This window comes from Ixodes scapularis, unplaced genomic scaffold (assembly GCF_016920785.2).
Source record: "Ixodes scapularis isolate PalLabHiFi unplaced genomic scaffold, ASM1692078v2 PGA_scaffold3__209_contigs__length_174095766, whole genome shotgun sequence".
NCBI classification, from domain to species: domain Eukaryota; kingdom Metazoa; phylum Arthropoda; class Arachnida; order Ixodida; family Ixodidae; genus Ixodes; species Ixodes scapularis.
The window spans coordinates 143,113,277-143,134,411 of record NW_024609868.1 but is presented as its reverse complement, the minus strand read 5'-3'; the positions used below and the strand labels follow the sequence as shown (position 1 = coordinate 143,134,411).

Below are 21,135 nucleotides of genomic sequence, written 5' to 3'. Positions count from 1 at the left end.
GTGCGTGTATACTTTGGGTCCCACTAAAGTCACTGGATTCTGGGAAAGTAGCGTCATTGCCTTCCCTGTCTGCTAGCCGGACATAAAAAAATACCAACTTAAAGACGACGAAACCTCGAAAGGTGTTTGACCGGTCTGTCTCAGTTTCCGAGGCGGTCGCCATTTTGGTTCATTGAAATCTTCTAAGCTTCGAAAGGGTCGTTTGACCCAGTCCCGCCAAAATCACTATGTAGCATCATCGTGCTGAAAGTGTTCCTCGCCAATATAAGCGCCTTTGGCACTGGGCATGCAATTAAATTATCGATCTTGCTCACCCACCAAATCTCCTACCATGATATTTCGCTTCTCGCGTATTTCGAAAACAATAGAAATATTTTAATGATTTAAAGCAACGACGCCGTACGTGGTGGCGGTAGAAAAATATACGCTCGTTTTCCTGATGTGTGGATAAAAAACTATCGGTACAAAAGAAACGTCTCTATAAAGCGACCCGTCACCAGCGAATTCAGATAGGCTGACCAAGAATGGAGAAATAAAGAGCACGCGCCAGGTTGAGCCGCCCTTGCCGACCTTTCCCCGTCTTACCGAGATGCCGAGCCACTGAAGCGGTCGTTGACGAGCCTCAACAAGGACCTATGCTGAGGAGAAGGGCACAGTAGCACCTAAAGTTGCAATATCCTGTCCTGCTGTGGCAGTGATGAAGTGAAGCGAATGCAATAAGAAGAAACATGAACTGAAGGTCTGTTATGGCGGCGCTCATGTATAGCTGCCTGAAAGCGTCTAGATTTTTTTTGGAGAAAAAAGGCTTTTGGCCGGTTCTATTTTCAATGCGTGCGCGTATGGCGCGTGATTCGCTCGCTTTTCGAAGCGACGAACATGCGGGTGCTGGGCTGAGGAGGTAGCACGCTGGGCTGGGGGAACTCGTAAATATTAAAATGGTGCATAGTACATGTCCCCCCTCAAGCAAGAGCTTTGGTTCTCCGTTTGATAACACTGCGTCGCCCGCGCAGCCAAAAGGCGGTGGAAGGCAAAGAAAGCGTCCTGAAAGCAGATCTTCGACTGGCTTCTGTGCCGGTTACCAACTGTAGTCATATTTTTCTAACGTTCACTCATCATCAGAACGAAAATTGCTATAGCCCGTTTTATATTGTCCCGCATAAAAATAGAAGATAATAGTGAAACTGAAAATAGCTCAGTCGGTAGAGCACGAGACTCTTAATCTCGGGGTCGTGGGTTCGGGCCCCACGTTGGGCGCCAGTGTGGGATTTCCCTTGCTTCTACCCGTCTCGGAGAATGACACAGCACACCGGTTCAACAACACGTGAACATTCAATGAGCGCTATCGCCTGCGCCGCGATCCCAACAGCCCCTGCGCATCCGCTGCGACGGCCTTTTATCAGCGGCGGAGCGCCGCTCGCGTGGCCAGTTGCCCTTGGCCCCCTCGTGGTCAAGATGACCACTTATGATTGTCGGAGGGGCAGCCTGGGCCAACCGCTTGGAATCGCCAGGTTGCCCACATATCTCCCCCCTTCCAAAAACGAAAACAGAGGACGTCTTTGATGGTCTTCGGGGGGGCCTTCCTTCTGGGTCAGCAAGGGTCTTCTCAGATGAGCGAGCACGGGTCCGACGTCTGGGTCAGTAAGGGTCTTCTCAGACGAGCGAGCACGGGCCAACCGCTTGGAATCGCCAGGTTGCCCACAACATTTAACGAAGCGAACTTGTGCCTAGATACTTAAGATGGAGTCCGACGCGACACACATCATCTTAAAGGAGTCATGAAACGATTCTTTTACTTTCGCTAAATAGTGAGTCACTTTCTAACGTTAATGACTGAATAAATTTGCCTTAGATTTTCTTTCTAGGCACTGGTAGTCGCCATAAAAAATTTTAGAAATATGAGCATCGTTCATCCCCTCAACTTGAAGCCAGAAGAAGCTGCCACGTGGCCTGGTGCCTATCCTATGCCGCCAACGTTAATCAGCCACGCGCTAGGGTCGGCACAGTAGAAAACGCGTGCTGAGCTCCAGGCATTGTTAGAGTTCGGCTATTCTCATCTCCGCAGTGGTTGGACACAAGCCACTACCCGAGTGTCCGCCGAGGCATTGATTGTTATGAAGCCAAGTCGAGTGCTCACTCAGTTCTCGTGCCTAAACCCCGAGCCGCGCTCGTCTGTTGTCAGGCGAGTGGTTTCGATGCGAGAATTACGTCATCAAGCTTTGTGAAGGCAAGACTGAAAGAAATAGTTCAATTTTACCGGGACAAAGACGCTTCTGAAACATTGCTGATCTGTGCGAGTATACTTGGACCAAACTAGGACCAGTACGCCTCTACAAAGTCGTGAACATTCCAACCCGACATTGTTTCATTACGTCTTTAAGTTTCCCTATAAAGACGTGACTATAACCTTAACGTATTTACAAGAGTTAAGGCTGAACTCCGTGGAGCGAATTATGTGACGAATGATTGATGAACGTCGCCCGACGGCGCGCTCGCTTTGCGCGCGACGTATAGCAGCAACTGTGCTGATGCCAAGGGCATAGCAAAAGCCACCATGCCAGAATTCGTCGCTTTTTCGCAGCATATTCGTTCCATGGAATCCGACTTTTACGTGATATGGCTCGGTTTTAGTCAAAACCGAGGCTACAATCGCAAGTTTTCTGCTTCACAGCACGTGCACTGCGCAAGCGCGCGCGCGTACATCACAAAACGCTCGTTTTTTGAACTTCGGCTAAGCGAGCCCCTGTAACCTTTGGAATTTGTCCTGGGCCAGTAGGACCACTGGACAAATCCGCACACCTGCTGTTTCAACTAGATAATTATCTCGATGTCGAAGGGTATACTATCGGGTTCAAATGAAATGCGAACAGCAGAGCGCTTGGCGTCGACACATGCTGCGCCTCCTGGAGGCCTCGGGAAACCGATAAAACAGCGGGGTGGAGAGTAGGGCGTTGAAAGGGTGTGCGTCCTACCCCGATGTGTTTCACCCTCGAAGAGCACAACCCAAGCTTCGACGCCACACTGGTGGTGCCGTGGAAGTTCCATCACAATCAGTTTTGTTGGCTCGGCACGAACCAGGCGAGAAAACTCGCCGCTCGCAGCAGCTGCAATCTGCTTGCGCGTGCGTCCGTGTAGCATGTCTGCAGCGTCAAATTCTCTCCTAACTTGCGCAGTTTTTTTTTTTTTCTTCTTGGCTTGACATTGGTTGTGGCGGAACTTCCAACGCACTACCGCCGCTGCGTCGAAGCTTGGATCGTGCTGGGCGACGGTCAAACGCATAGGAGTCGGACGTACAACCTCGCAGCGTCCTACTCTCCAACCCGCAGTTTTATCAGGTTTCCGAGGCTTCCAGGAAGCGCAGCATGTGTCGACGGTCACGCGCTCCGCTGTTCGCATTTCATTTGAACCCGATGGGACGTGATGACGAGATTATTAATGTGAAAGCATTAACCGTCGCCTGGAGCGAACCGACGTCATCAGCTTTGAAGCCTCGCCAAACGTTGGCCAAACGGCACCTAAAATTCCCTCTACCAATAGAGCAAAGTGAAGCCGATTTCTGATGGGTTATGCTCCAATTGGCTGGCGCGCGTCATCAAGGAACGAGCCTCTCATTGGCTGTCGTGCGGCGTAGTTCCAAAAAAGAGCCACCAGAGAAGCCCTCTCCATGGCGACGCAGCGCACGCAGCGCTCCGGCCGCCGGTAAGAGCGGTGTGGCTGCAGAGCCTCTCGGGCAAACTCCGGGGAGGGTGCACGACCGAGCTCAGCGCAGCGCGGCCACTTCACGAGAGCGCGCGCTCGGCCGGCGGCCGGGGAAACGTGGCCGTCCACGCAACTACGCCGCAGACGAACTAAGGGAGCGGAAGAGCGACATTCATGCTTTCGCATTAACAACTCATAAAAAAAATGCTTAAATGTCCTCGGAATTTTTTTTTTTTTTGCTTTACAACGTGAAAGTGCACCTCTCTATTCGAGTTATTACCTTTTACTAGTGAGACATGTGCCATTATGATTAAAGGTATCTCTTTATAGTTTTCTTATAATCATACACTTTCGGCATTGGGTGTCAGAAAGAATGTCAGCACTATGACAGGAGAAGCACTGAGACAGCTAGCCTAGTATTGTTGGGGTTTCGTATTCGTTTTCGCAAAAAGTAACACACTAAAAGCAAAGCTGAGCTTACCTTTTAATAAAACAAACCATGCGCATATGAAAACATACTTCCAGTTTACTTTCAGTTTTCTAGTATTATATATTAAAAAAAATTGTTCGCTTCCGACAGTAATTTTATAGGTTCGGAGGCAGTAGCAGAACTCCTATGCGCCAGCAGCGTTAAACTAGCTCACGAAGTGTGGCGAATTTATAAAAATTATACATCATATATTTAAGCTAGATTGCAGTATATTAAAATTTTATTAAGGTGCGCCGCTTTATTTGGAAAGCTTTCGAAATCGGTATACATTCGGTGCACTGCCTTGTGCCAAGCACCTAGTGGAGCTTCTCTGCGCGACCATGGGCGTGAGTGAGCATGGGCGCATTTCTTCTCCACTCAGGCGAGAACGGCCAGGTCCCGGGAGCTGGTCAGAACGGGCAGCCGGCCGTTCGTCCGGACGGCCGCAGGGGCCCCAAGCGTCCCCGGACCATCCTGACGACCGCGCAGCGCCGAGCCTTCAAGGCCTCCTTCGAGATCAGCCAGAAACCATGCCGAAAGGTCTCTTCCTCCTTCACGCGCCCCATGGCTACTGTATTCGGAAAGTGCACGCGGGCGGTTCGACACCAGCGAAAAGAATCGGGCCTGTGAACTATGCCAACACTACCTAGACAGCGTTCAAGCTTGCGCGTCACGTGACATGACGTCACGTCATGCCACGTGACGTGCAGGCTTGAAAGCTGTCTAGGAGGAGGTGGCTATGCTCGCTGACAGCTTCAGAAGCGCAGGATGCATCTCGTTACCGCTCTGCAGCCGATCAGATTACGGCATCAGCTAATGAGAGCTCCCTAAGACGAAGTGTGAACATAACGCGTGACTGCAGCAACTCCACGCCCGTTCCGATGTCCACAAAAGCAAAACCCGAGCGTGCGATCTTCACAGCCCGTGACACATTCGTCGCTTTGGAAAGAGAGTAAAGTTTACGCGCCAAACGCATGAACGCCGCAAATGGCACCGGCCAGAAGTCCGTTTCTATAGAAGGGTTCCTAGCAAGAAGTAGAACCTTGTCGTATAGGGTAAATATTCGAAAGTATTTCGATTCTGAAATTAGGCGATACTGGATATACGCTGTAAAGAGGAACCGGAACGAAATTATATGGAATCACGAGTTCCACAGGGTTTCCCGACGCGCAAAATGCGCAGCAGCGGTCTATGCAAAAATCGATGAAACAATGAAAAGGCTCGGGCACAAGGACAAACAGTATAGTTCTTTCGAGTACCAGCGAGCGTTTACTGTTGTCTCCTTCAAGGCGTACACTCTCCCTCCCATCTTCTTAAACTTGTACGAGTGTTGATTCTTCTTTGATTCTTCTACTGCACCAACCCACTTTTTGATCTTTGCTTAGCAATCTATTGATAAACAAAAACCGTTGGACGTCCACAGGCATTTTGGTCCGTCGCATCCGGTCATGCTCGTAGAACTGCTTGCTGGATGTTTTGTAGCGCGCGTGTCCAGCCTTCTAGTAAGTACAGTACGCGAATTATAACCAGAGGTCTTTGAGTGGCATCACGCAGCAGTGACTGCACGACCGCACGCCGGTACGATGACTGTCCGTATCAAAATCAGCAGAGACAGGGACTGACAGCTCAAGAAATGCGGGGCGTTTCCCGAACGTCTTATTATGGCTGCACGGCCAACGAGGTGATGATATTAAAGTCGTATAAAGAACAGCAATAATTATAAAAACGCCGAAGAAGGAATCCCAAAGTAATAAATCGCGATCCCAGCAGGTCACGCCCTGCGTTTCTCAAGCTGTCACTGACGATGACAGCGCAAGATACACATCGGATAATTGGACGAACTCCTCTATGATGTGCTACCTCAGATTCGATCGCAGCGCCACTGCACTGATCACGCAGCTCTGGGCGCTTAGCACTGAAAAATATTGGGCTCACCGTGGATTATAAAAAATATTGATATCTTTTTGTTGTGATTTCTGTCTTTGCTCCGCTATTCAAACGCCACGCTCTGTAATGGGCTGCTGAATGGCCATGGAGCAGACGAGACGTCTGCTCAATGGGGGCGGGGGGCAAAATTCGAACTGGCCGCCTCAGGCTCGCGACCGCTGACGCTGCCACGGTACCTGCGGCAGACCGTCTTCCTGTCCCTCGTGTCAAGTCGAACTTCTGCAGCCTGTGTTTGACAGCCGTCGGACGTCCACAGACATTGTTCACGTTACTCGCATGAGGCCACACCGCCCACCCTTCACACCATGGCACCATCGTTCATTCTTCTCCAGAAGCCAAGCTTTTCAGTCGAGGCGACCTGCACTTTTCTCCGGGCTAAATGCCGCGAGGAAGTGGAAGAAAGGCTGCCACAGGTGCGGTGGCAGTGTCAGCGGTCACGAGCCTGCGGCGGCCAGTTGGAATTAAACCCCACCATTGAACAGGCGTCTCGTCTCCGACTCCCAGTCACCGTAACATTTTATGCAGTCTGGTAGAGCCGCTCTTTAGGTAGCTTTCAATTACGCCGTTCGCAACATAGTAAACACAATGCTCGCATTGAAGAAAAAAAAACAAAAAAAACAGTTTCTTCTCCGATCGTAGTTGAGAACTTTCGAAGTTCTTTCCTTGAGTGTACCAGAGGAAAAAAAATTAAAATAACAATTACCTTTCCGTCATTTTTCACGCACGCATATTACGAGCCTGTCGTTCACCTGGTCGCGTGTAATATCGACGCTCTCCCGAAGGAAGCAAGAGCCCGCCCAGGTTGCTATTCTTCTCTTGTCGCTCGGCGGTTTCTTTCGGCGCTCTGTCAGAAACCGATCTTCCAGACCATTAACACTGGCGGTCGACAAACTGTCACGGCACATAATTAGAACGATGCGGCGCCGGCGTCGGTCGAATGAGTCCCCGAGATTTCCGGAAGCAACAAAAAAAAAAAAAATAAAAGAAAGGAGGGAGTAAACGAGCCCCACCCCGCACAAACAAGTCCGGGGAGACGCGGCCAAAACCAAGAGGCCGGTAAACTTGCGACCGGGCGTCAAAGAGCGCGGCAGCGCGAAGGCAGGCCGGATGTGGAAAGTTTGTCGGCCGGAATTCTTGAATAATGAGCCGTGGGGAACTGGGCTCCCGCCGCCTAACACGAGAATGAAATCCAGCGGCGAGCAAGAAGGCCTCCGGTTTCGGCCGGGGGGCTTCTGTTTGCGGGGAGGGGAAACGAGGGTTATTTATCGCTTGTCCCGGGATTTAATAAAGCGACCGCGGGACGCCACCGCGCCGCGTCGCCGTGATCGCCTGAGCGAGGATAATGTCGCGAAATTAATATGGAGCGCCGCTCCGATCCATTGCGCTGCCGCCACTGCCGGCGCCGCTCCAGAGGAGACGCCGAAAGCGCGCGGCTCCTCTTGCCTCTGCTTCCCCGTTTTTACCTTAATGTGCACGGCGGGCACAAGTGTCGATCCCTGGGAACCAATCCGGAACCGTCCAGTACGCCACGTGACCGCGCGATCCTGCGCGGTGCGGTGCGCGGTGCAATGCGCGGAACGAGCGGTCACGTGGAGCGCTGTCGGCGTTGGGTTGGCTGGGCTGCCTCGCAGCGTTCCTCGTAGTTGGCGCTGAAGCAAAGCGGAAGGGCACAACTGTCAGGTGGCGGGGGTGAGGGCACGCGCCACGGCGCACCTGACCGAGAACCTGACCGAAAGTTGCGCGGAGGCGCGAAGGCTGCTCCGCCGCGTACTCGGACGATGAAAATTTTAAAGCGGGCCCAATCCTCTCCCGCTTCTTTTCTGTTATTCTGTTTTACGTACATTGCTCGTGTTTATAGTTTTACACTCTTCTGCGGAGTTCTGTTTCGGTTGTGGCAAGGTGAAATGGTTGCTACGGCTCCTTACCTCTCCGGTTCTAAAGCGAGGGAATGTTACCAGATGTCTGAAGAGTAACTGCACTAACTTTTAACTTACTGTAGCTCCGCTTGTGCAGCGCCTCGCACTTATGAAGAGTGCATCACTTTCAGGTGCGAAAGCCGAACGCCGTCCGCCGGCGTTCCGAGTACTTACGCGTTCGACGAGTGCAGCGGAGACAAAGGCAGCTAGCTTTGTGCCTACCCACTAATCATTCCAATCAGAGCTCGGCGTTCTGACGATCCCTCTCGTCTCCTCCTCTCCCCCAGTTTCTCTGCGCATAGTCGGCAACAGGTTAAGAATGCAGTAGAAGACCGCCTTTAGCACATGTTCCTTGCCTTCAGTCGTGCTTTGGCTACCAATACGCCAATAAGAAATCGAGAATAAAAGGCTTGCGGTCGCTAAAATTCGATACTGTTCTGCCACTGCGCGCAGAGCGAACGCGCGTCGGACGAAGTTTGGCGCGTGCTGCCCCTGTATTAGCTTCCACAAGTCCAGCGTCTGTTGATCGGGGAGCTAAACATTCGCGTTGTCGGTATGTTCAAAGTTTAGTACGCTAATAAATAGCCCATAATAAAAAGCAAAATCGCTGCTCACCTTCAACCTTTCGGCGCGGTTCTTGCCATGGCAAATAATAAGATTAGTAAACTTCAAGAAATACTTACGATGTTGAAGTTTTCGTGACGTGTGTACGCAAGATATAGTAGCTAGGGTGAGTCAAAAATTATCTACACTCTGGTCGTAGAGTTTATATATATCAACCTTCATTCATTTCAATCAAAAAGTGGATCATTTCATAGGTCTTGGCTGATTTAAAAATGAGTTTTCATAATGTTCACCGTGCCTCGATCGTCTCTCCGACAGAATTAGTTTGCGTGCACACTTAATTTTGTCATCAGCCGTAGAAGTGAAAATATTCCCTGCTCCTTCAGGGCTGACACGAAATGCGTCCTTCGTTGAACTTTTTATTCCTTCAGAATTTCAGACACCTTTCTTTGCGAAAAAAACACACAAAAAAAACTTCTTTACTTTGTGCACAAAGCCTTCGATAAATATCGGCCTCAAACACACCCTCAGACCACACACAAAAAAAACTAATTACTGCACGTTGCTTTTTACTCGTACCATTCACAAGTAGGGCAGCCGTTGTTTCTCTCACCGCAGTCACACAATGTGACCACGTTGAATATTATCCTGACGTATATAACATATTGTGGCTTTTATTTGGCTAAGGTTGGCACTTTGGCAGTCCATTGTCAGCGGTAATGTTGCTTTCGGGTAAAAGTCTAGTTTTTGAGCAATGCATAGTTTATTTTCTTGCGAAACGCCTTGTAAGATTGTTGCCCAGTGTTTAATGTCCGTTCATGCGGTTGTACCTAACAAGAATAAAATCAATAAAACACCATGCCGTATTTCTCACTAGTATGGACAGCTACTTTCATTTAAAACTTGAACCCACAATATGCGAGGCATTCCGCAAGTTGTGGAAAAGCGCCATGGTGCTTCAATACCATAAACCCATGCTGCGTCGAGCACTGACCCTCCCCGCAGGGGGCACATGCATTAGTAGGTGTTGGGTCAGTGGTGCCACCACGCACCGCGAGCCATGCGGGTTTGCCCGTTAAGGCCTGGCTTTGCGTAGCTTTTTCGTGTCTGGAGAAAATGGCACCCTGCTGGTTGAGCCGAGCCTGGGGATGGTTCGACCCTTGGGAGCCCTCGGGTGCGGCAATACCCCACCCCGGCCCCCGCTTCTCATAGGGGATAGTACCGGTAATGCCCGGCCAGGATGGTTCGATCAGTCGCCTCTTCTACTGCCCCTCTCATCGTTCACCTTTCAGCCTCTTCCTACCTTCCATTTCTTCCTTCTTTGGAGGCAAGGGCCAACCTTGGGTGGCAAAAGAATTCCTTTTCTCCAACCGAACTTCGGTATAGACCTTCTTCGCATACTCTCGCCCCGGACCGCCAAATAGGCATATCCGGTATGGGCGACAAAAAATAATAAAACATTTCAATCTGCAAATAGTAAAAAAATTAATTGGAGACAAAACTAGATTGGGTGACGGTTACGGTTATATCCTAAATGCATTGTATTGGCGTGGCGACGGCAAAGCAATGTTTTCGCCCATACTGGAAGTGACAATATTTCAAGATGGCGGCGCCCTTGTGGAAAAAGTCTATACAAATAGGACTGAAAGAACTAGATATGATTGTTGGCGCGCTATAATAGGGCCTTCCGTGAAGCAGGTCAAGAAAATCCACAGTGCAGCCACCATAATAACAGCAGAGCTCTGTGGTATGTTGTTAGTTGTTGGTTACGTAAATACAAAAGAGGCTTCGCAACTAAATTCTTTACGCGAATTCTTTGAGCTCATTGTGAGCACTTACATCACTGAAGTGCGCCACAAATTCTTTTGCACTTATCTAGAACTACAAAATAGGGTTATCGCTGCTTCAGTTTAAGCCTATTGAGATCATTTTCTGCTGAGTCCCAAGCCACGTCGGAAACCCAAGAAATGAAAAGGCCGATTGTTCTGCAACTTCTGTAAATAAGAGACATGCATAAAATACCATAAAAAGACTACCATACCCTTTTGAAGTGCTGAAATCAAGGAATGTGCCAACGGGAGTGGAATAATATAACACATAACAAACTATACATGCTGCAAAATATTTTCTAAGTGAATGGGAGTGTGTCCAGCATCGGGAACACTTTTATGAGGTGGTCCTGGGTTGACTACGGTTTCGTCATACCCGTCTCACCAATGGGCACCTCTCGCGTGGAAAGAATAACCCAGAGTGTGAGCACTGCAACATCACTCTAACAATCCCATCACACCCAACTTGAGTTCCCCAAGTATGACCAGGAACGTATTTTTAAAAAATTCGCAAATATATAAAAACACACTTCACGTCACTTAGTGATGTTAATTGGTGATGAGCCGATAATTCCGTGAACTTGTGTGTTTCATTTTTTAATTACATCGGACTTTATACCGACTATTATTTTAGTTCACAATCGGCACTCATGTCCATCTCGTTTACACTGATACAATTTCATGTACATATTTTTATAACATAATCACCTACAATAGCTATTTTTCCTCTGAACCCTTGCTTCCACAATAGTTCATGCTCTTACGCATTTGGCCTTAACAGCCCTTTCGCCATGTGAAATCCCAATCAATCAATCAGTTAATCAATCACTGATGATCTTGGGATTACTTGTAGAATAACTCAAATTAAGGTATTTTTGAAAATCACGGTACGGGGATGACTATCAATTTCTTATTAATAGTCAATTCTGGAGCAAACTTAGTCAATTTTTAACAAATATCGGAGTTGCCAGAACACTGAATAATGACTCCCACCTTGAATATAGCTGAGATATGCCAGCCACGCCGTTTTTGACCGTGTTGGAGGTGTGAAAAGTGTGGCAGAGACTCAGAGCCATCTATTGCCCTTTTTTGTTACAGGTTCGTGAAACACTGGCCAAAGAAACCGGCCTGAGCGTGAGAATCGTGCAAGTCTGGTTCCAGAACCAGAGGGCAAAGGTGAGAGCTCCACTCGAAAGGGAAAAGGAAAGAGAAATTCATTCTTAAATTTTCGCTATGATATCGCATTCCGAAGACCCGATATGCCCTTCTAGTACTTAGAAGATTCAAGCATTTGTGTTTTTCCTTGTTGTTGTTGTTGTTTTGCTTTTGTTTTTTTAAAGATGCGCTCTAAAAATGCAGCGTTACCTCCGAATAATTCGCAGGCATTCACTTCGCATCCAGTAGGCTTCATTAGCTACACGCCGCAAATGTTGCTATTTCTGTCTCCCTCATTAAATAGACCAGTGTTTTTTGCTGATTGTTGATTCTAGGGTAAATTTGTGTTTTTTTATGTTTAATGTGTTCTGCAAATTTGGCTTTTATCAAATTTTACTATTTTTCTTGTGATCAAAATTGTTAACTCTCTGTCATTTAAGGTCTATCCGGCTTAATTTTGTTGTATTTTCAATTCACCAGAATTACACGTAAAAATAAACAGTGTCCTATATACGTATTCAAAATGTATTTTAATTATTATTCATGTTTGCATGACCGTAACACTGTGCGCGTCAAAAACGGTGAAGACTGCCAGTTTATTAGTTCTAAAAATATTAAGAATAAAGTTGACAAGAGTTTAATCGCCGGTAAGCGTCCTTGCGACGTTGGCACCGGTTACAGGAAGACTACGAGCCTCTACACTGCGAGAGCGTTGGTCACTAACCATAGACAATAGTCAGATCCATGTTAGGACTGCACTAGAAGCTACCGCCACACCCTCATTACCGACAGCCTTTCTTCCTCCGCAATGCGTGGATAGTCCTCTGCCGATTCCGAGTCAAGAGGTCCAACGCGTCAAAAGGTCCAACCAGTAAAGAGGTCCAATATTGGACCTCTTGACGCGTTGGACCTCCTGACGCGTTGGACCTCTTGACTCGCCATGAATCTCTTGACTCGTTGGACCTCTTAACGCTTTGGACCTCTTGACCCATATTCGATCTCTTAACTTGTGCCTCGATGTGTCAAGAGGTTTAACGCGTCAAGAGGTCCAATATCGGCTAGCTTGACTTGTTGCATCTCTTGGTGTAAAATATGTACAGGCAAGGGGTGTGAAGTAAGTACAGGCAAAAAAAGAAAAAAAAAACTATGAGGGCACCTAAGCTTTCTTTTACGATGAACACTACCTTTTCCCGAGTTGTGTTTCCGCAACGGATAGCACGCTAGTTGAGCGATCAAGAGGGCCTAGGTTCGAAACTAGGCAGGGGATGGTTTCGTGCTCACTTAATTTACCAGGGAGGTCACGTGACCAGAGTTTTTTTTTGTCACGTGACCACATACTTTTTTTGTTTGGTCACATGACCAGATAGGTCACGTGACCAGAGAGATCACGTGACCAAAGATATCCCGTAACCAGAGTTTTCTTTTTTTATTATTATGTTGGATTGTGTTGGACAAGTCACGGATTTTGACGACAGATTTTGCCGACGGCTTTGTCGCTGACTGAGCCAGGTAATGCGCAGTGCGCACGCATTAAAAAAGCGGACAACAGAGATGCTAAGAATAAAGGCGGAGAAGAAAATGTCGAAAAACGAGCAAAAAGTTGAGCTGTGAAGACTTCCACACGGCAGGGGTGATCTCACGAACACGGCTTTGATATATCGCTTCTGGCCGGTGATGTAATCAGTGCTCGTGCGTATGAACCGTGATTTGCTTGGTTTCTGAAGCGACAGATACACGCGCGCTGGGCTGTGGGGATCGCATGCTGGGCACTGAATTTGTAAACACCGGAAATCATTGTTGTTTTAAACTGTCAAGCTTATAGCAACATTCGTTTGTTGGGGACCTGTGTGCCTTCTCTCTTTTACCCCTGACCACAAAGTCGTAAATCTGCATCTCCCGTGTTGCTCTCCCCCGCGCATATCGAACACGTAACCGGAGAGGTCTTAACATTTCAAGATTTGAGATGCCTTTTTTTTTTAGGAAGTGACTACTTCGACATCCGGGTTCGAAATAATTCTAAAACTATTTTGAACACATCCACACATACGAAAGATATGTCCATAGTTATTTGCTATTTCGACGTCTACCATCACACTAAATCACTATTACGGCGTTTGACGTCAGGATAACTAAACATAGTTCTTTTTTTTATTTCTGTGACATCATTTTCAAATGTTGAAATAATTGTTTAAATTTGTTCACGTCTCGTCAAAATAGCTTCCTTGATATGTTGAAGTGCTTGGTCTTCAAAGAACGTGAAGAGACAGTTTGCCGTAGCGCAGCATGGCATGTAAAGTTAGTCATTTTTCCATTCGCCATGGCCTAGCACTGGACACAGTAGAGATCTACCGGCTTCAGAGATCGACCTGCTTTCCTACATGAACAGTTCTTCAATCGACTTCAATCTCTATGACCCAATTTTTTTTAAAATGATTGAGCAAGTAACCCACCATCTCACAGTTCCACCCGACTAACACATCGCGTAATTTCAACTAAATATAAATGATATAGACAAACAAGTGTTAGGTAATTCGTGTCAAGAATGCTTAATCGTGAAACGTTCAGTTTTATGGTTTATTTCACAGCATTCTCAAAAATAAACAGCAGTAAAGGAGTTACATATCACTAGCATAAGTATTTGTGGCTGCTCCCTGCTTTTAAGTAAGCCAACGGCCCAAATTAACCCGCTATAGCTTGCACCGGTCATAACGTTTCAAGGAGACAATGCTCGCATTCATTTGCAAGACTCTATTAGACGCCAAGTGGCATAATTTGGGCTCGTTTGAGCTTCTTCCCATGTTGTGTTATTTACCTCTGTAGTGATTCGGTGAACTCAGTGCTAAAGCTAAAGCATAAAATAGCATAAAAAGCATAAAGCATAAACTAGCTAAAGCATAAAATAGTAGTGCATCATATTTTTAATAGAATATACGAGAACCCGGGACTGGACAAAGTTACCCAAGGAAGTATTTGCGGCTACAAATACTGAGATACATGAAAGGAAAGGCTAAATCACTATTACGGCGTTTGACGTCAGGATAACTAAACATAGTTCTTTTTTTTTATTTCTGTGAAATCATTTTCAAATGTTGAAATAATTGTTTAAATTTGTTCACGTCTCGTCAAAATAGCTTCCTTGATATGTTGAAGTGCTTGGTCTTCAAAGACCGTGAAGAGACAGTTTGCCGTAGCGCAGCATCGCACGTGAAGTTAGTCATTTTTCCATTCGCCATGGCCTAGCACTGGACACAGTAGAGATCTACCGGCTTCAGAGATCGACCTGCTTTCCTACATGAACAGTTCTTCAATCGACTTCAATCTCTATGACCCAATTGTATTTTATATCTCGGGAATTTGAGAGACACTTCCGTAGAAATAGCATAAATGAGTCCTGGAACAGAGAGACTGGAACACAGATATTAAGTTCTACAAGTCCAAAATATGTCGCCAGGCACTCTCCATTATTTAACGCTGAAATACATATACATTGTGGCAAATAGTATCTGTTAATTCTTGTCTCCAATGGCTATGTAGTACTTGTATTCTCCAAAATAATTCAAACAGGTCAAACAGTCAGTAACCGTCACAAGCGGTTCATTAATAGCAATATCATTATAAACAGAGAAGATGAAAATAAGGCTCGATGGACCTCTTGACGCGTTGGACCTCTTGACGCGTTGGACCTCCTGACACAAATTGGACCTTTTGACTCGTTGGACCTCTTGACACGACCTCTTGACTCGAATTGGACCTTTTGACTCGTTGGACCTCCTGACTCGGCTGTCACGTGGCTATTGGACCTCTTGACTGGTTGGACCTCTTGACCATAGGCGTCCTCTGCCGGGGCTACCTGCGACTCCAGTGGACTAGAGGAGACGCCACTATCGGAAAAATATTGCCGCGCGCAGGGTCACGGACTTCTAAAACTTTCTCGTTTATTATTGCTCCGGACATAACTCCTATCGCTTATCCCTGCTTTTGTTGTTCTAGAAAGTGCGTGTTCATTTTCGCCCCGAGCGCGCTACGCTCGAACCTTCTCCGCCGAATCTTCGAGTTAGTGACTCACTCTAGATAAGACGCCGCTCGCGACCTTGTCGAGTCAGTTTCAACCCAGCGTTCGACTCTGCTCTTTCGCCTACATCGACGCCCGCGACGCTCTGCTGTTATCTTCTGTTTCCTTTTTATTTTTGGGCACAAGTTCGCCCTCCATTAAACGCTTAGTTTCTTCAGTTATCATCGCCTCATCATTTGTCATCCGTGACAATATGGCAGTCTAATACAGGTCGTGCCGTGCCATGTGCGAGCTCAAGGCACAAAACTGGGGCATCAGCAAGCGAGCATTAGACTCAAAATGGTTTGCCCCGCTTTTTCTCGTCCACATTTCAGACCTGCGGCGATATGTTGGCTTAAGCGAACTTCCAGAGTCTTGACGTCCTTCGAGGAGGCGAAGAAAGGACTGCCTACTGTCCTTCCACGGTGCTGATGAACGTTGAAACGTGGGATGTCTTGTTCACGCGATGGCGTAGGTTGTGTGAAAAGCAACTTGGGAACATGCTGATGTTACAGTTACGACAGAATCACCGAGACAACTGTTCTATCGCGCAAACTACCGACAATGCGTAGTCACCAAAGCCGCGAAAGACGAGCGGAAATCGCGAAAGGACCTGTTCCGTCCAGTTCAGTGGTTTTCCGCTCGGTTCCGTCTGTTTTGCTGGAGTCGCCAATATGCTATATGCAAAATTTTTGCCAGCTATCATCATCATGCCATTAGGAGCCGCAATATTGGGGTGTTTTTTACAGCTTCTTGATTTGGACGAGGCGCATCTGCATTTAACTCGGTTTTCATGAAATTAGAACAATTTATTTGTGCACTCAATGGGTAGCTGTTTAGTTTCGGTTCAAGGAAGAAAAGAAATACGACAGAGAAATTTCGGAAAAGGAATTGTCAGCAACAAGGTCGCAAGACCCGTCACTCAAGCAGTGAACTTGGCCTTTCAGGTCAGTGAACGATTTTTATCGAAAACGTTGTGTGAAGGGTTCGTCCTGTACTTGCGGCTGGTAACCATAATTTAGTCCTACGACTCCCAATTTGCCGAGACCATTTAGTCTCGGTCGAAACTACCGGTACGGGAACCCTCCAAATACGGCGTAAATTTGACAATTGATCACGAGTACACTACTAGATGGCGCTTCTTTTTGCATATTGTCTATGGTGTATTGATCGCGGGTGGCAGGTGCAGCCATTTCGAGAAACCTAGCGCAGACGTCAGATGGCTCGTCACAGCTGCTATTGATGTTGGTTAGCCCGCGGTGCAATTCGATGCCTGGATGATAAGTTGCATTGTTTATTTGGAGCATTCTTAACTTGGTGTCCGACTAAAGACAGCATTTTGTTTCCATTCATGGATTTTACTGCTGTAAACACACTGGCTTCTCCTTCCTTTAAAGAGCCGGGAGTTTGAATAGTGGCTTGTGAAAGGAAGATTTAAATTAACTTTTTTTTTGCGACTCAGAAATAAAGTAACCTTGTTCCTTTGTTCTAAACGGATGTCGACGATAAGCTCCCGTTGTCGATGTCTATCTCACCAAGGGTTCGAAAGGAGGCTCACGTGAATTCTTCTCAAGACCTCTTAGCTGGCCCTTTATTGAGAATAATTTGAATATCTGAGTAGTTAAAATAAATCCAAATTAACTTTTTTTTTTTCACAGTGAGTGTGTTTTCATTTCTTTTTTACATATTTTTATGTTTGTGTTTTCGCAAACACGGACACGTAGTTGGAGTAGCTCAGAACCGGCGGTTTTCTGAGCTACTCCAACTAAATATATTTCGGAACACCCATGCTTTGCTTTGAGCTGCATGATATTTATTATCTCTAAATTCAAGATAGCTTTATAGAAAGCGGCAGATAAATGTGATGCCAAAGCCAACGTTCAAACTTTCCCGCGCTCTCCAGCGGGCTCACGTCACACGTTGTACAACTTGGAAGTCGAGCAGGCAGTATAAAAGACAAACTAGTTTACGCGTTGTTTCTCGTTTCGCCCGCGTGAATTTCCCCAACATACACCATCAGACATCTTGTAACACGTCGGGAACCATAGAGTTATTATAGTGTACGCTAGAGGTTCAACTGGCGCTAACGAGCTGTTACAAATTGACGCAGGCAACAACCAGTGGAAAGTTGGCTTCTGGGAATGCATTTCTATGGGGAAAAAATAAGTGCATTTTCTCCCTGCACTTTATTATAAGAGCAAATATAACAAATAATTGGTGCATACAAGATAGCTTGGAACATTTCTCAATCACGCAAACAAAAATATTGGTAGCTGTGGCGTTTTTCTTTAAAATTCTTGGAATTAAACACAGCGCTAAAACAGGTTCATATATGCATTAATGTGCACTGTCGGGCACTGTTAGCGCGAACGCGGCGTCGGCACTTTTCAGCATGATATACGTGCCAAGCGAACGAAGAACATTTGCAGGGTTCGGCAGACATACACTAAATTGTAGTTGAAGACAGCTAAAAGACAGCTAAAACACTGATACTGAAATATATCCGTACAAAGATATCGCGATACGTATTACAAATACATTTCGGAAATAGAAAAGTATTTGGAAATCCAAACACATAGATATATTTTCCCAAAATAGTAATACTCACATTTGTCTTTAATAAATGTATATTTTTGGGATGTGAACTTTCGTATTACCGGCAAAAATTACTATTAAAGAAAACAGAAGCGAAACAAGTTTTGTTGCATCTTTTATATTTTTATATGGAAGCAATACAAAAACATGTATACATACGACTTTTGCTGTTATTCTTGGCTACTTTTGTTGATAAGTAACTTATTACATAGCTCGTCAGTCAGCCGCTGCCGATTTGGGCAAAACGTCATGTTACCGAACGAGATTAAGCGTTCCTCAAGTATCAACGAACACGGGTCCATATTAAAACGAACGAAGACAGCTTTTACAGTGGGAAAGTTCTAAACAATGAAAATATTATTTTTTTCGGTTTTCAATGTGTATGAACACTTCGCTTGGAACTGGTAAAAGGTAGGCTACGTTGACACGGTTTGTACTTCTAAGGGGAAAACTGAGTCCTCCAGTGCAAACAAAACCGCATACGAACTGTGAGGTAAATATTGAAATTGAACTTGGACGTTCTCGAGCCCGAAATTATTTTCGCGGAGAATCGCCAGCTTCCTTTTATCATAAATCTGTGGGAACTAGCGAGTCTCCACCATGTTGGAAATACTTTCAATGCGGAAGGCAGTACACTAAGAAAAAATGGAGGAAAAAAATGAAAGCCGTTTACAACTCCCTGTAACGCCAAATTAGAGCGCAGCTCTTGAGGAGGAGGAGCCAAGGCCACAAAGGTAACGTGACCCCCCTGAGGTCACGTGACCTTGGTGTACGCGACCTCAGGGGTCACGTGACCTTGGGGGTCACGTGACCCCCTCCCCAAAATTATGTGGAGGTCACGTGACCACGGGGGGTCACGTGACCTAAGGGGGTCACGTGACCTAAGGGGGGTCACGTGACCTGGGGGTGTCACGTGACCCCCCCAGAGAAATTTTTCCACTAGATTTAGAAATAATGGAAACAGCGCGCAAACGACAAGGACGGGAGGAAAAGGAGTACACAGGACGAGCGCTGAACTGACAACTGAATATTTATTGAAAAGGACCCAACGAAGAAAACACCCACAAAAAAACACACTCGCATCAACACGTGTCCATGAAAGTAATCTCCTTCTTATGTAAATACACAGAAGTTTGACTCACGCAGTTCTGTTCCCCCTCCTTCTTTATTCCATACGCTTCTAAAATTTCCCTGGCTGTTTTATCAGCTCCCCTCCCCATGATTGTGATCTTATTGAAATCAGGATGACATTTGCATGTTCCGCAGTGCAGGGGCAAATGCCCTCCTGCTGTTGAACTAAGCGACCAGTCATGTTCGCGTGCCCTTTCATTTATGCAACGGCCCGTTTGCCCGATGTAAACTCTTCCACAGCTTAACGGGATACTGTACACCACTCCGATCGCACAATCCACGTACTTCTTTCTGTGGTTTACAGTGCATTGGTTCCCACCCCCCCTCCTCTCGGCTACTTTAGAACAAAGGTGTGCCAGCTTACGAGGCGCCGAAAACACGACAGGGACATCAAACCTCCCCGCCACCTTTTTCAGGTTGTGGGAAATTCTGTGCTGATACGGGATAACCTGAGGTCTCTTGCTAGGTCTATCCAGCCGCTGATGAGGTCCCCCCTTAATCTTTTTTAACAGCGTTTCCGCTACCGCCAGCAAAACAGAAGAAGGGTATCCCCCTGCTGCAAGCCGCACTGTCTGCTGTTCAAAGCTCTCTGCCATAGAATGGGGACAGGACTTATCAAGGGCAGCCTGCATACACGAAGACGCTATGCTTCGTTTGACGAGCTTTGAGTGGGCGGAGTCGAAGGGCAGAAGTCCCTTTTTCGTACGAGGATGGTAGGCCCAACATACGTGACTTCCTGTGAACTGTAGTTTTAAATCTAAATACTGGAGGCAGAACCCATCTTGGAGTTCATGAGTAAACCTCAGTCCCCCAGAGTTTTTTGCAAAAACTTCCATCACCTTTTTGACAACCTGATCCTCGAGGACCCCCCCAGACGATTTAGTGAGCACGAGGTAATCGTCCACATATCTGAACACTTTCCTAACGCTGTTTCCGTCCAAATTTTCTACAATAGCTCGATCGCACATGGCCAAATAAATGTCGCAGAGAATGGGCGCTACACTTGAGCCTATACATATTCCTTCGTTCTGCAAATAGTAACCACCGTCAAACAGGACAAACGTCGATTGTAAATAAAACTCCAATAGTTCCAGAAAGCCATCAACCCCCACCCCACTTGCGTTCTGAAATGGAATAACCCCGTTTCTATCGATACACTCACGCACCGAAGCAAAGAGGCGCTCATGGGGTACGGAATAAAACAAATCCTCGACATCAATGGAAAACGCTGCTCCATCTGCGCGTACGCCATTGCTAAGATACTCCACAACCGCCTGTGAATTGCGCACTAAAAACGGGTCAAACAGTTCCAGGGCACCTAAGTGTTTCTGAAGGTACTGGCTTACCAGTTTCTGCCAAGCACCCCTCTCCGTAACAATGGTTCTGAAGGGCAGCCCCAACTTGTGAGTTTTCACAGAAAAGAAAACTTCCAGGTGCCCTGCCTTGCTTTTCACTAGATTTAGCGAGGAAATTTTTCCGCTAAATTTAGCGGGGGAAATTTTTCCGCTAGATTTAGCTGGGAAATTTTCCCGCTAGATTTAGTGGGGAAATTTTCTCGCTAGATTTAGCGGGAAATTTTTCCGCTAGATTTAGCGGGAAATTTTTACCGCTAGATTTAGCAGGGAAATTTTCCCACTAGATTTAGCGGGAAAATTTTTCCGCTAGATTAAGCGAGGAAATATTTCCGCTAGATTTAGCGGGGAAATTTTTCCGCTAGATTTAGCAGGGAAATTTTTCCGCTAGATTTAGCGGAGAAATTTTTCCGCTGGATTGAGCGGGGAA

The 21,135-nt window shown here is 46.6% G+C and overlaps 1 protein-coding gene and 1 non-coding gene across 3 annotated transcripts in view; both read left to right on the top strand.

Moving 5' to 3' along the window:
- LOC8043875 (LIM homeobox transcription factor 1-beta) overlaps nucleotides 1-21,135 on the top strand; it is a 264,573-nt gene that overhangs the window by 224,841 nt on the left and 18,597 nt on the right. For both annotated transcript variants that reach the window (XM_040222320.3, XM_040222321.3), the window contains 2 exons: nucleotides 4,548-4,705; nucleotides 11,520-11,597. In XM_040222320.3, the coding sequence (XP_040078254.1) occupies nucleotides 4,548-4,705; nucleotides 11,520-11,597 (236 nt within the window). The remainder of the gene's footprint in view (nucleotides 1-4,547; nucleotides 4,706-11,519; nucleotides 11,598-21,135) is intronic.
- On the top strand, nucleotides 1,184-1,257 carry Trnak-cuu. Its single transcript has one exon. It is a non-coding gene; the product is annotated as a tRNA-Lys (tRNA).